We start from the raw sequence: 14736 nt of genomic DNA, 5'->3' as shown, positions 1-14736 counted from the left end.
GACATTGGCATTGGCCTGTCTTACAGATGAAGAAGCTGAGTCTCAAGGTGGGGTGTCATCCCCAGGGTCACAGCAGCCAAAAAGGATAATTGTGGGGATGTGAACCCAGGCCTCCCTCCCTACACAGCTGTGTCCCTTCACACTGCCATTCTGCCTCTTGCGGGAGCACCTGAGATCCGACATGCTTTGGGCTAAAGATGCCCGTTCCTATGCTTGGCACACCCTTAAACCAGATTGAGGGCTTCAACCACTTAAAGGAAGCTTTTACATCTTCATTCTTTCTCTCTGTCTGCCTGACTCCCTCCCTACTTCTTCTTTTCCACCCCCCTATGGGAGTGCATGTTTGTGTGTGTGTGTCTGAGAGAAATTTTACCCTGGAATGTTGACCGCTTGGTGGTTAGATGTTTTAGTACGTGTACAAAATGTTGTCCTGAATATAATTGCTTAATTCTCCTCTTCTCCCAAAGACTTAGCCTCTAGCACTATCTTCATTTATCTAAATAGAGACTCAGGGCTTGAAGAGGTGAATTAACTTATCCAGGACCACTTGGCTGGCAAGGGGTGGAGCTGGAATTCGAACCCATTTCTCTCTGAGGCCAGAATCCAGTGTCTGGGCTCCCTCCCGATGCTGACGTATGACGATGTGTCAGGTCCATGTGGATGTGCACCCACAGAGCCTTGGCACTACCTCCTGCCCCATCTACTGCCTGGCTTAGACATCCCTGCCCCACAAGTTAGGGTGAAAGCTCACTCTCCCGAGGACAGTGAAGGCAGGGCTTTGTTTTGTTTTTGCTTTTAAATTCAGGATTAACATAAATATGATCAGGTATATAAATCTTAAGTTTATGGTTCAATTAATTTTACTTCTTTATAGACCTTTATAACCATTGCCCAGATATAGATCCTGGGTGTTTCCAGCACCCAGAAGGCTCCTTTGTGTCCTGCACAAGAATCCTTTCCCCCGCCCAAGGTCGTGAAGACATTCTGCCATGTTTTCTCCTCCTCGCTTTATGATTTCACTTTTCACACTGAGGTCTATGACTCCAAAAGACACGAGTGCAAAAGCCACACATGCGAGTGTTTGTAGTTGCTTTATTCATGAAAGTCCCAACTGGAAACAACCTAAATGTCCACCCCAGCAGAACAGGTAGATACAAACAAGGAAATACTCATACAGTGGAATACTATTCAGCAGTGCAAAGCAACATGAGGGCCATACACACCAACACAGCTGCATCTCACGTCCACAGTACTGAGTGAAAGAAACTAGACCCAGAGGAGCACACACTGGTTCTGTTTAGGTCAAGTTCAAAAACGGGGAAGGCTGGGTGTGGTGGCTCACGCCCGTAATCCCAGCACTTTGGGAGGCTGAGGTGGGTGGATCACCTGAGGCCAGGAGTTCCAAGACCAGCCTGGCCAACATGGTGAAACCCTGTTTCTACAAAAATACAAAAATTAGCCAGGCGTGGTGGCGGGCACCTGTAATCCCAGCTACTCAGGAAGCTGAGGTGGGAGAATCACTTGAACCTGGGAGGTGGAGGTTACAGTGAGCTGAGATCACACCACTGCACTTCAGCCTGGGTGACAGAGCGAGTCTCCATCTCAAAAAAAAAAAAAAAAAAAAAAAAGGGAAGAAATCTAGGGGATAGTGCTTAGCATTGCAGGAGAGCACTATTGATTAGAAGAGGGCCCAGGAAAGTCTCATAGGAACACTCTGGTAGACGCTCTTCATCTTCTAAAAGAAAGCGTCTCCTTGAGACCTTATCTCTACTAGAGCTTGTTCTGGATTCTGTTCATTGACGGACTGAGGTTTTTGCATTTTTTTCTCCCCTTAACCTTCCTTTACCTCCACTGTTATTACAGACATCGTGAGGGTAATTCTTCTCAGTGGAAAAGAAATCTTCAGATTTGAACTTCCTCTTAAAATGAAGAAGAAAGGGTTTGCCCCGATGCCCGATTACAGATATTACCCTCCTATTTAATCTTCTTTTGCTGAGTCAAGGAGATCCGACATAAAGTGGTTTTTTATTGCTTGTTTTAAAAGGGAACTTGGTTGTGTCGGAAGAGGTCAACTCTTTTTATCCCTCCGAGGAATTATTATCTTTATCGCTCAAGCAGAAGGAATTGGGGCTGATTGAACTTAATTTGGAGGGGAGAGGCTTTTAAAATAACAAACAAAACAAAAAACTCTAACAATTTGGGGCCTAAGCCCTTTGAAATCCTTAGTGAAATAAGTCCATGATTTAGTTAAGTATGTATAATTCAAGTACAACTTAATTTGCAGAGAAAGTTTCCTAACTTTGGATGTTTGAAGCGTTGTTGTTGTGGATCAGCCATTTGGGTAATTTTGGGTAATTTTAATGGCATTAGACTAGCTTCGATTAGATCCAAAGGGAGAGGCACAAATGAGGTGAGATTGGAATGTCTGATAGCAAGGAGATGTTTCCGAGAACACAGGATCTGCAAAGAGGTTCCTGGGCTTCAGGGGAACGAGGCAAGGGGTCCTGGTCCCAGCTACCCACATTGCTGGCCTGGGGTTTCTGGTGCCTTCAGGATTCTGGGTCACTGCAGCAGAGCAGCCCGCTGTTGTCAGAGGTATTTGAACCAAGGCAACTCCATCTTGAATAGGGGCTGGGTAAAATGAGACTGAGACCTACTGGGCTCCATTTTCAGATGGTTAGGCATTCTAAGTCATAGGATGAGATGTGAAGTTGGCACAAAATACAGGTCATAAAGACCTTGCTGATTAAACAGGTTGCAGTAAAGAAGATGGCTAAAACCCAACAAAACCAAGATGGCTACTAGAGTGACCTCTGGGTGTCCTCTCTGCTACACTTCCACCAGCACCGTGGCAGTTTGTAAATGCCATGGCAACATCAGGAAGTTACCGTATATGGTCTAAAAAGGGGAGGCATGAATAATCCATTTCTTGTTTATCATATAATCAAGAAATAACCATAAAAATGGGCAACCAGCAGCTCTCAGGGCTGCTCTGTCTATGGAGTAGCGATTCTTTATTCCTTTACTTTCATTTTACTCTACAGACTCGCCCTAAATTCTTTCTTGCTTGAGATCCGACAACCCTCTCTTGGGGTCTGGATCGGAACCCCCTGTCCGGTAACACTGTGATAGAAAGTGTTAGAGGGCAGAGGGCGGGTAGCTGTGGGTTCAAATTCCTTATCTCCTCACATACCCTGGGCAAGTGATCTGACTCTCTGAGCCCATTACTTCATCTGAAAAGGGAGTGTTCGTACCATCTGCCCTGCAGATTAACATGCGGCTGGTCAGTGAGGTGCGTGAAGTGCCTGGGATAGGACTCAACAAATAATAGGTAGGCAGATCCTGGGTGCAGATTTAGGCCTGATGAGTTTTAGGTACCTAGGGGATATCACGTCCTGGTCTGGAGTTTGTATCAGAGGTCCAGACTAGAGATACAGATTTTGGAGTCATTGGCCTAAACATGAAACATGCAGGCGTGGGATTGCGCATGTGTGTTCCGGGGAGAGGCAGGGCGTGGGCAGGAGAGGAGGTGCCCACGTGGAAGGTGGAGAGAGAGCAGTTGGAGAAGAGGGAGACTGAGGCCTCCAGGGAGCAAAAACAGTGGGCTCTTGCATATACATTGTGAAAAATGTAGAGTCAGAATTGATCATTCACAGGAGAGAGACTTGTTTTTATTATTACGTTAATGAGGTTTTAAAGATGTGTATTGACATTCACTGATTCAAATTACAATGGCCATTTATCGTTGGAGGCTTTACCCTGTGGGCTGTTCTTAACTCAGGTAATTTTTTTAAAGTGCATTGATCTCTCTCCCACTTCTCTGGTTTCCCTTGTGATGTATTATAGCTGCTGTATATTCTTGGAAGGTGCTAGGGCCTGTAAAAGGCTGGTGAAGCAGTGCTCATGTTTTCTCTACTTGGTTAAAATAAAGAAGGTGTACGCCCACGTGTGCTGGTCCCATCTGGATGTGACCTTTTGTTCAGTTGAGCTGATAATTGCGAGTCCGGATCTTGACCTTAGCCTACTCATTCCTAACCCAAGTCCAGTTCCTCTCCATCTGTAGGGTGGTCCGCACGATCCCAGGCATAGCTGCGCTGTTCGTAGACCTGAATTCTCTCCATATCACTTTGGGTGGGAGATGCTGCTTTCAGCTCCATTTTGTACACGAGGAAATCAATGGCCAGAAAAGTTGCATGGCTTGTCTGATGGATGAGTTTGCACATTACATCAGGGGTTCCTGAAATTGCCCACTCGTCAGAATCACTGGAGAAACTTTGGTTGCATTGGGGATTCCTGGGCCTCAGATGGTTAATGCAACCCACCCAGTGGTTGGTAAGATTTGGAAAGGACTGCCTTTCTCCACACCAGATCTTGCATGTGTTGGTGGAAAAATAACAATAATGACTTCTTGATTATTTAGATCGGGGGTTATCAAACTCTTTTTGTAATGGCCAGAAAAAATACTTTTAGCTTTTCAGGCTATATGGTCTATTTCAGCTTCTTAGCTCTGCTGTACAGAAGCTCCTTGACTTATAATGGGGTTATGTCCCGATAAGCCCATTGTAAGTTGAAAATATTGTAAGTTGAAAATGCATTTAATACGCTTCATCTAGTGAACATCATAGCTCAGCCTAGTCTACCTTCAGCCTTCAGAACACTTACATTCTCCTATAGTTAGGCACAATCATCTAACACAAAGCCTATTTTACAATAAAGTGTTGAACAGCTCATGTAAAATATCATACTGCACATCACTAGCCTGGAAAAAAAGATCAAAATATGAAGTATGGTTTCTACTGAATGCTTATTGCTTTTGTACCATTATAAACTTGAAAAATTGCAAGACAATTACCAGCCTAAGTGAGGGACTGTCTATATTTCAAAAGTGGCCAAAACAAATGAATGTGGCTGAATTTGGCCTCTGGGCCATAGTTTGCCCACCCTGATCTAGATAATTAGTATTATGTATGATGATCAGAGAAGTGATTGAATTTGCCACTCTCCAAGGGAAGTTTGGACTTTTATAAGAATATATCATAAGCAGGTATGGGCCAGTCAAGATATATAGGGTGACAGCCAGGCGCGGTGGGTCACGCCTATAATCCCAGCACTTTGGGAGGCTAAGGCAGGCAGATCATCTGAGGCCAGGAGTTCAAGACCAGCCTGACCAACATGGCGAAACCTTGTCTCTACTAAAAATACAAAAAATTAGCCAGGTGTGGTGGTGGGCACCTGTAATCCCAGCTACTCGGGAGGCTGAGGCAGGAGAATCGCTTGAACTTGGAAGTGGAGGTTGCTGAGATTGTGCCACTGCCCTCCAGCCTGGGCAACAGAGTGAGACTTCGTCTCAAAAAAAAAAAAAGTGAGCAAAGGACACAGTGACATTTCTCAAAAAAAAAAAAAAATATATATATATATATATGAGATGAGAATTGCATTCAGTTGCTCATAAAAGACCCCTAAAACATTAGCTTGAACAAATTAGAGATGAATATTTCTCATTTGTTGAAGAGGCCTTGAGTAACTGATCTGATTATAGGTTTGGTGATGTGACGTCAGCAATAATGGGATGACATTATTGCTCCTTAGGGTCATCAGAGACCCCGGGACTTCTGTAAACTTGATAGGCATTCTGTTTCTCCATCTCACTCCATCGGAAACATCTATCCATTCGTTAATTGAAATGTTGTGGTTTTAGTCTCTAGTCCTTCCTCCTGTTGACAGAATAATGTGAGACATTCCGTGGTCCCCATACTAGAGTTCGAACACATGATGTCTGTGTTTGGGGTTGATGGGTGGCTTTCACGTAGGAACAGAATTTATCACTCACATGAGAGATGCCTGTTTTCATGGTCATAGAGGTTTTAAAGATGTGTATTGACGTTCATGGAGTGTAAATTACAAAAGCCCTTTATCCTTGGGGACTTTTCTCTCTGGGCTGTTCTTAAATCATGTAATTTTAAAAAGTAGATTGATCTCTCTCCTGCTTCTCTGTTTTTCTTTGTGATGAAGTTGCTACTTGCCCCGGAAGGTGCTAAGGCCTGCAAAAAGCTGATGAAACAGCCCTTACATTTTGTATCCCCAGAGTATTCTCTCAGGAGTCATAACTTGATTAAAATAAAGAAATTCTATGTCCCGATTATGCTTATCCCATCTGGACACGGCATTCGGTCTAGTGGGGGCAGATCTCAGCTCTTGCCCCCTCCCTTCTTTCTGAAACTGAATTCCACCTCGTCTGTGTGGTGGTCGGTGTGGTCCCAGGCACCACCACATTGCTCTCCAAACCACGTTTGGAGTGAGGTGCTGCTCTCAGCTCTGTTTTACAGATGATGAAACAAGTGTCCAGAAAGGTTGACTAGCCTCTCACCAGCAAGCTGTTAGTGCTGCAATACACACATGACAGCAACATGAAAAATGCATCTCTGCTATTAATTGGGCTGTGGATTTCTGTTGATGTTGGGAAAATAGCCTACAGTATGTCGTTCCCATAACTTGCCTGATTTAGTCATTCTTTCCTGTACCCATCTGTTCAGCCAGCACCAATAAATCCCTGCTCTATGCCAGGAACCTGGGCATCCAGTGGTGTGTGACACAGATGTGACTCCTGGTGCAGTTGGTTTTCATGGGGAAATCATTGCTGAAATCCTACTCCTTTATAATAAGGGTTTAAGAGGAATTCACGTTTTCTGTCTGTTTCTTGACAGGTCTACATCCGGATAAAAGACGATGAATGGAACATCTATCGCCGGTATACAGAGTTCAGAAGTTTGCACCACAAGTTACAAAACAAGTACCCTCAAGTGAGGGCGTACAACTTCCCACCCAAAAAGGCCATCGGAAACAAGGTACCATCCTGCGCTGGGAAGCCCACTTGTCACTGCCTGCGTTAAAATGGATTATTTATTCTTTTTCTTTAGTCCGTTGCTTAAAAGCACATGCTCCTTAAAGAAAAGTTAGTGGATATAAGAAAAAAATAGAGAAAAGAAATAGCCACTCATAATTCCACCACCTAAAGATGGTCACCATTACGTCGTGTGTGTGTATGTCCTCTTATTTCTCTAGGGCAAGAAGTTGGAAAACTTTTTCTTTAAAGGGCCAGAGAGTAAATATGTTTGGCTTTGGGGACTATACCATTTCAGTGGCAAATACTCACCTCTGCTGGGGTCCTGTGTAAGCAACCATAGACAGTACAGACACAAATGAGTATGGCTATGTGCCAATGGCATTTTATTTTTAAGAATAGACAGCAGCTGGATTTGGCCTATAGGTTAGTTTGCCAGCCTCTGTTCTGGACCAAAAGATGCTTTTCTAGTTTTCATCCGTAGTTGTCATGATGTTCGCTTCAACTTGTGACTGTGGAGTAGAACTTTCTCGGAGGACTTTGTTGTTGTTATTGTTATACAGTTATTCGCCTCATGAAGGCTAATGATTTATGATGACCCAATTTGTCTCTGTTTATTCATCCCAGTTCCCTTGAGGAAGGAGGTGCTAGCCCTCTGCAAGCTCATTGGTTGATTAATATTATTCACTCAGCAGTCATTAACTGGGCACCAATTGTGTGTCATTGTGCAAGGGGCTGGGTCTAGCCCTGGAGAAGACAGACCTGGGTCTAGACCTGGCTTGGAGCCCTGTCAAATGGTCAGCTTCAGCCAGGCGGCATCATGATGTCACTCCTCATGTTTGTTTAGGGAAGCAGTTCTCTGTCATGGCCGCACTTTGGATCCCCTGGGGAGCTTTGAAAACCACTGAGGACTGCCTGTGCCCCACCTCCATCCCCATTCTGATTGAATCGATCTGAAGGGAGGCCTGGGCATGGAGGGGTTGAATAGTTCTCTAAGTGATTGCACTCTGCGGCCAAACTGGAGAATCTTTGGCTTAGAGTCAAGAAGGAGACGGGGCACTTCATCAATTTCGGTATGTGTTCAATAGCTTGTCAGGGACAGTCTGATTGGAAGGGAGAGCCATGACCTTTCTTAGGATGTGTAAGACATCGGGCATTGTATTGAGCGTAATCTCTCTGCCATGGTTGTTCTCAAAGTGTGGCCCCAGCCAGCAGCAGCAGCAGCCGCTGGGAGCTGGTTAGAAATGCACATTCTTGGGCTCCCCCTAGACATGCTGATTCACAAGTTCTGGGGCTGAGACCCAGCAGTCTGGGTTTAACAAGCCCTCTAGATGACGCTGTTCATGAGGAAGTATGAGGACTGCCGTTCTATCTTTTGACAAAGCCATGTGGCCGATGCCATATGGGGCGAATCCCTAGTTTCTGTCTTCAGGAGGTACCGTGCTAGGATTTCCTTGACCTTTATCACAGAAACACACAGCAAGAGTTTCCATAACCCACTCCTGGCACTTGGGAATTTCACAGGGAAATCTATTCCCAACGCTTACATTTACATGTATGTAGATTTCTATGTATAAAACAGATTGAAACCTGATCACGCCAAGGTCTGCTCGATTTGAACATAAACAGTTACAAAGCAGGTTTATCCCAGGCCCAGAATACATTTTTCCTTCATTTTTATGTTGAGAAAAAGTAGAGCTGAACCGCTAGATGTGGCAGACAGAATTCTACTCTATGCTTGTTCATAGCAAGGAGTACAAGAATTCTTTTGAAAAGAGGGGAAAATTATATATTGATTTAATCTAATGACCCATAGGCTCATAAAAATCTTGGGACTCATTCAGAATGTCCTAAAATGTCATAAAACAACATGCTGCTAACCAGCGTATTATCAAATTATAAGACATTCTTATGTACAAGAAACGCGATCCTGGAGTGGCCCTTCCGTGACAGCTTCTTCGAGGAATCTGCCTGTGTCTTGTGCTAAGGGAAAGCCATTGTAGCACAAGGTGGAAATGAGGGGATTTGGAAGGGGAAAATCTTAGGTTGTGGCTTAACATTGTCCTGACTTAACATTGTCCAGGGGTGAGTCCTGACTTAACATTATCCATGGGTGCCTGGGAACTGCAACTTTAAGCAAAATGACGTATTGTGTTATGAAATGAACTTTACCATGGACGAATGGATACAAACGAGTTCAGTTCCTAGGGCATACACTACTGTATTTAGCTTAAAGTCTTAGTTAGAATCTATCAACAACATTAAGTCAACACTTGCTATGTTAGTTTCCTCTTACTGCTGTCACAAATCACAAATGTAGGGACCTAAAACAAATTCATTATCTTACAATTCTAGAGGTCAGAAGTCCAAAATGAGTGTCACAGAGCTAAAATCAAGGCGTCAGCCAGGCCCTCTTCCTTCTGGAGCCACAGGAGAGAGTTTGCTCCTTGCTTTTTCAGCTTCTCAAGGCCACCTTTATTTTTGCCTTATGGCCTTCTGTCTTCAAAGACATCACTCAGCCCTCTGCTTCCATCATCATAGTCACATTCTTCTCTGGTTCTGACCCTCTTCCTTTTAGAATTCCCCTTAGATTCCCTGTGATCACATTGGGCTCACCCAGATCATCCCAAATAATCCCCCAACCCCACCCTTTGTCTCAAGATCCTTAACTTAATCACATCTGCTGAGTCCCTTTGGTCATGTGAGGTTCTGGGGATTTGGGTGTGGATGTCTGTGGGGGCCATTATTGCACCCACCACATGTTAGACATTGCTACATGCTTTCTCTGCAGCCTCAACTCCCTTCCCACCTCCTCCCTCCTCAAGCCCCCCAGTTACACAAAACTTCAGACAAAATAAATCTCATCAGTCCTGAAAACACTGGATTTGAGTTTAGTGAGATGAGGCTGAGCCCTGAAGAGTGGGAGGGTTTTTCTGGTGTTGCGTCCTGTAGAAAGAGAGCATGAAGCTGTCCTGGGTGTCTCCTGTGCAGGAGCTGGAAACTGTTTTGTTGTTGTTGTTTGTTTGGTTTTTTGGAGGCAAAGTCTCATTCTGTTCCCAGGCTGGAGTGCAGTGATGCTATGTCAACTCACTGCAAACTCTGCTTGTGGAGGAGAGAACTGAGTCTGCTTCATGCTCTCCACCCTCATCCCCAGGCTAGAGAGACGATCTGTCCCTGCTAATCCCGAGGCTGATTTCTCACAGCAGCGGACCTTTCTCCTATGAAGCCTGTGTCAACCAAGCAATGTGCTTTTTTTCCCCCAACATGACCCTATTTGCTAATAAACAAGCTTGAGAATAAAAGACACCATCTTAGTGGGCCTGGCCCAATAATGATCAGCTGGTACAAGTGCACCAGCTGGTTCTTAACCAGATTTATGGTCCCGCTCCCAGTGGTGGGGGTGGATCTGACCGCCCAGCTCATGAGCGGTCTTGGGGCCACAGCTCCATTTCTAGCCTGTGCAGCTTTTAACTTTTAATTAACTTTTAATAAGCTGGTTGAACTGTGATTGTCTCTTATACATATATATATACACACACATATATATACACACATGTATGTACACATACATATCTATACATATATGTATATACACACACACACACACATACCGAATGTCGCTCTGTCGCCCAGGGTGGAGTGCAGTGGCACAATTTCACCTCACAGCAACCTCCGTCTCCTGGGTTCGAGTGATTATCCTGCCTCAGCCTCCCGAGTAGCTGGGACTACAGGCACCCACCACCACACTCAGCTAATTTTTGTATTTTTAGTAAAGACAGGGTTTTGCCATGTTGGCCAGGCTGTTCTCAAACTCCTGATCTCAAGTGATCCGCCCACCTCGGCCTCGCAAAGTGCTGGGATTACAGGCGTGAGTAACAGGAGGGGCCATACCCGGCCCCATGATTGTCCTTTGATTCCTTCTTTCTTTTTCTCTGCATTTGGCTAAGACATTAAGACATACCCACTTTCCTTAAATCCACCTTTGCTGCTGCTCAGGACAGATCTTAGTGATTCTTCCCATTTCCAAAGGAGGATTGAGTCAAGATTCAGAACCTTCAACACCCAACAGAGGCCAATGGTGAATTCATTTCAAGGCCAAGCTTATGCTGGCCTCACTGGGCCTAATAACTCAGGACACCTGCTTTAATATCCCAAGGGCAAAATTTTTGGAGTGCGTTGATTCTAAATTGGCCCAGAAAAATCCACCACGTCAGAATCTTTTCTTTGATTGGGTTACTTCAAGGATAACTCACTTGTCCGCCTGGACCATTGTGGCACACATCTAGACAAGACATGTTTGGGTTGATTTAATTAATTTCTTTCTTCCTTTCCTTTCGTTTTCCTTTTTCTTTTTACTTTTTCCTTTTCCTTTTCCCTTTTCCTTTTCCCTTCCTTTGCTTTCACAGAGTCTTGCTCTGTCACCCAGACTAGAGTTCTGTGATGCAATTGTAGCTCACCGCAGCCTCAAACTCCTGGGTTCAAGTGACCCTCTTGCTTCAGCCTCCCAAGTAGCTGGGACCACAGGCACACAGCACCATGCCTGTCTAATATTTCAATTTTTTGCAGAGACATGGTTTCACCATGTTGGCTAGGCTGGTCTCAAACTCCTGGGCTCAAGAACTACTCCCACCTCAGCCACCCAAAGTGCTGGGATTACAGGCATGAGCTACTGCTCCTGGCCAGGGTTGATTGAATTTTGCATGCCTCGTTACTCTTAAGCCTTGAACGCATTAAATGACTCACTGCAGAATCCATAGACCTAGACATCATTCAAGGAAATAGCAAGCACAGTTTAGGCTTTGTCATTTGTCAGATGAGTATCCTTCTAGCCTGAATTTCTATATATTTCCCCTACAATGCTATCATTGGTGATTGTCTGACAGTTTTATAATAGAAAGCGATCTTAATCCCAATTTGAATCTTTTTTAATTGACAAAATTAGCATGTTGTATAGTGTGTAGACCCAGCATTTGTCTTTACCAAATAATCTGTTGCCTTAATATGCCGTGTGTGTGTAATTATATATTCACAGGATACCCAGAGCTCTCCCTGGAGGTGTCCATGCCTTCACATACTGTATCAAGTTCAAGTCATGTTGAAATAGTTGGCCTGAATATCAGTTCACCGTTCAATGAAGTTTATTCTTTCATAGCTGAGTCAAGCCACAATAGATATATATTGAAGTTATTAACTTTCTTTTTTTTTTTTTTTTCTTTGGAGACAGCATCTGCCATCATGCCTGGCTAATTTTTGTGTGTTTTTGTAGAGATGGTATTTCACCATGTTGGCCAGGCTGGTCTTGAACTCATGACCTCAGGTGATCCACCCACTTTGGCCTCCCAAAATGCTGAGATTACTTACAGGTGTGAGCCACTGCACCCAGCCATTAACTTTTTTTTTTTTTTGAGACGGAGTCTTGCTCTATCACCCAGGCTGTAGTGCAATGGTGTGATCTCAGCTCACTGCAACCTCCGACTCCCAGGTTCAAGCGATTCTCCTGCCTCAGCCTCCTGAGTAGCTGGGATTACAAGTGTGTGCCACCAAGCCTGGCTAATTTTTGTATTTTTTGTAGAGACGGGGCTTCACCATGTTGGTCAGGCTGGTCTCAAACTCCTGAGCTCATGATCCACCCGCCTAGGCCTCCCAAAGTGCTGGGATTACAGGCGTGAGCCACCACATCTGGCCCATTAACTTTTATATATCACAGGTATGGGGCTTGTTGAGGCCAAGGTAACAATTCCAAGATCTTGGTGACTTAAGCCAACAAGGGTATATCTTTGGCTCATGTTCTCTGTCCATCGTGGGTTGGCCTGGGGCTCTGCTCCTCACAGTGCTGGGTTCCAGGCTGCTGGAGGCTCCATCTGCATGCATGTGGCAACAAGAACAAGGAGTAGGGGCAAGTCAGGTGGTGGCTTCTAAAGCTGCTGCCCGGAAGTGATACATGGAAATTCCACTTGTATTTCATTGGCCAGAGCAAGTTCCTTGGCCGTGCCTAATGCCCAGGGAGCAAAGGAGTCACTCCAGATGTTAATGACCAGCTCTAATGATGCAAGCTGGGATGACGTTTCTGTTGAATAACTTTGTTCAGTGGGACTGAGATAGTAAGAGCACAGCTTCACCCATCCAAAACTATACATGCCTGTCCCATGGGCTCCACTTTCAAAAGAGTCGCAGTTCACCTGCTTCCTGCATCCCTACTTAAGTCATTCTCTCTTTCTCTCTCTCTCTTTTTTCCTTGAGACAGGGTCTCTCTCTGTCACCTAGGCTGGAGTGTAGTGGTGGCATCATGGCTCACTGCAGCCTCGGACTCCCTGGCTCCAGCCATCCTTCCACCTCAGCCTCCCAAAGTGCTGGGATTACAGACATGAACCACTGCCCCTGGCTCCTGTTTAGAGTATTCTAACTCCAAGCCACTGTCACTGCAGTGTGGACACCTGCAGTGGCTGGCCTTTTTCTATTTTGCCTCTCTGTAGCCTATTTTCCACAATGCAGCCGGAGTGAGATTTGTACAACATAAATCTGATTGTGTCAGCTGTAGATTAAGACCCTCCAGTGACACCCCTGGTACTTACAATGGGGATTCGTTACTGTGGCCTCAGAGGTGTCCCCTGGTAGCTCCCTCACCTCCCTCTCCTACCTCATCTCATGCCCTGCCCCACCCTCTCCACTCAGCCACACTGGTGTCCTAAGACATCTACACTGATCTCACCTTAGGGCCTTTGCACCTGTCACACCTTGTACCTGGAATGGCCATTCCCAGATTCCTGCATGGACGGCTCCTCCCATTCACCATATCTCAGTTCAGATTTGCCCTCCTTGGGCAGAGGCCTTTCCTGACACCCCTCACTCTGCCGCCCTCAGTCACTCTCTGGCCCTTTCCTCTGATTTAATTTTCTTCCCAGTGTATAGCATTGATGGAAATGACTTATCTATGCACTTCAATATGATCTGTCTCTCTGCACCAGCATGGAAGCTCATGAACCAGGACTGGAGTCTGTTTCTGTTCACTGCTCTGTCCCGAGCTCCTAGAATAGCGCCTGACATACCAAGATACTCACGGTCTAAATTAATGAACAAACGAACAGAAATTCAGTGGAAGAGTTTCCCTTTTATTTTCTTCTTCGCTTTGCTGGGTGTTGGCACACATTCAAAAAATCTCAGTTCCAAAAGTGAGTACATAAACTTTCAAGGTGACTCGGGAGGTTGTTCTCACCCGACTTTTGGCTGAATATTTTTTGCAGAGTGGGCATGAGGCCAAGCAGGCTTTTGGAGACAGGAAAGGTGGCTCTCTAATGGTCTGAGGGAGTTGACTGGTGAGTGGCTCTCTAATGGTCTGAGGGAGTTGACTGGTGAGCTGCCTGTCCAAATGGGCTTTAGCAGCATGAGGGCTTAGGTAAAGGACTCGTTTTTGATGATGTTACTAAAGTCTGCATTATGGCTCAGGGAGCAAACGAGAATGGAGAGACTGTCATTCCTTCTTAAGATAATAGATTCCATCTCCAAAAGTTCATTTGGCATTAAGGCAAGGCAAATCACTTTCCCTGGAGCCACAGATAATTCAACTTGTTGGAGAAATTATGCATTAAAATCCTCATTAAAAACACATACACCTGTGTGTGGTAGAGGAACCGACTGGTATTCGCTGAGCTGTGGGAAGCTGCTTTGCAGCTTCTTGGGAGGTGCCGTTGGAAACACAGCCCTCAAGATGGCAGGGTCAGCGGAGAGGTGGGAGCGAGTGGACCTCATGCAGGAACCAGAGGCAAATGTGTACCGAGTGCAGGGCTGTTGTGCTGGGTATAGGGGCATTGAAGGTGAATTAAGGTTCGGTCTCTGTCCTTAAGAAGCTGGCAGTCTTGTAGGGAGGGTGACAAGTAAACGAGTCCTCAGAGAGGAGC

At 45.2% G+C, this 14736-nt stretch overlaps 1 protein-coding gene across 7 annotated transcripts in view; it reads left to right on the top strand.

Annotated features, from left to right (window-relative positions):
* Positions 1-14736, top strand: part of SNX29 (sorting nexin 29) — a 584951-nt gene that overhangs the window by 482311 nt on the left and 87904 nt on the right. For all 7 annotated transcript variants that reach the window (XM_054453330.2, XM_063654331.1, XM_063654334.1 and 4 more), the window contains one exon: positions 6705-6845. In XM_054453330.2, coding sequence (XP_054309305.2) covers positions 6705-6845 — 141 coding nt within the window. The remainder of the gene's footprint in view (positions 1-6704; positions 6846-14736) is intronic.

This window comes from Pongo pygmaeus, chromosome 18 (assembly GCF_028885625.2).
Source record: "Pongo pygmaeus isolate AG05252 chromosome 18, NHGRI_mPonPyg2-v2.0_pri, whole genome shotgun sequence".
Lineage (NCBI taxonomy): Eukaryota > Metazoa > Chordata > Mammalia > Primates > Hominidae > Pongo > Pongo pygmaeus.
Note: the sequence above shows the minus strand (reverse complement) of the source record. Positions and strands in the feature narration are given on the sequence as shown.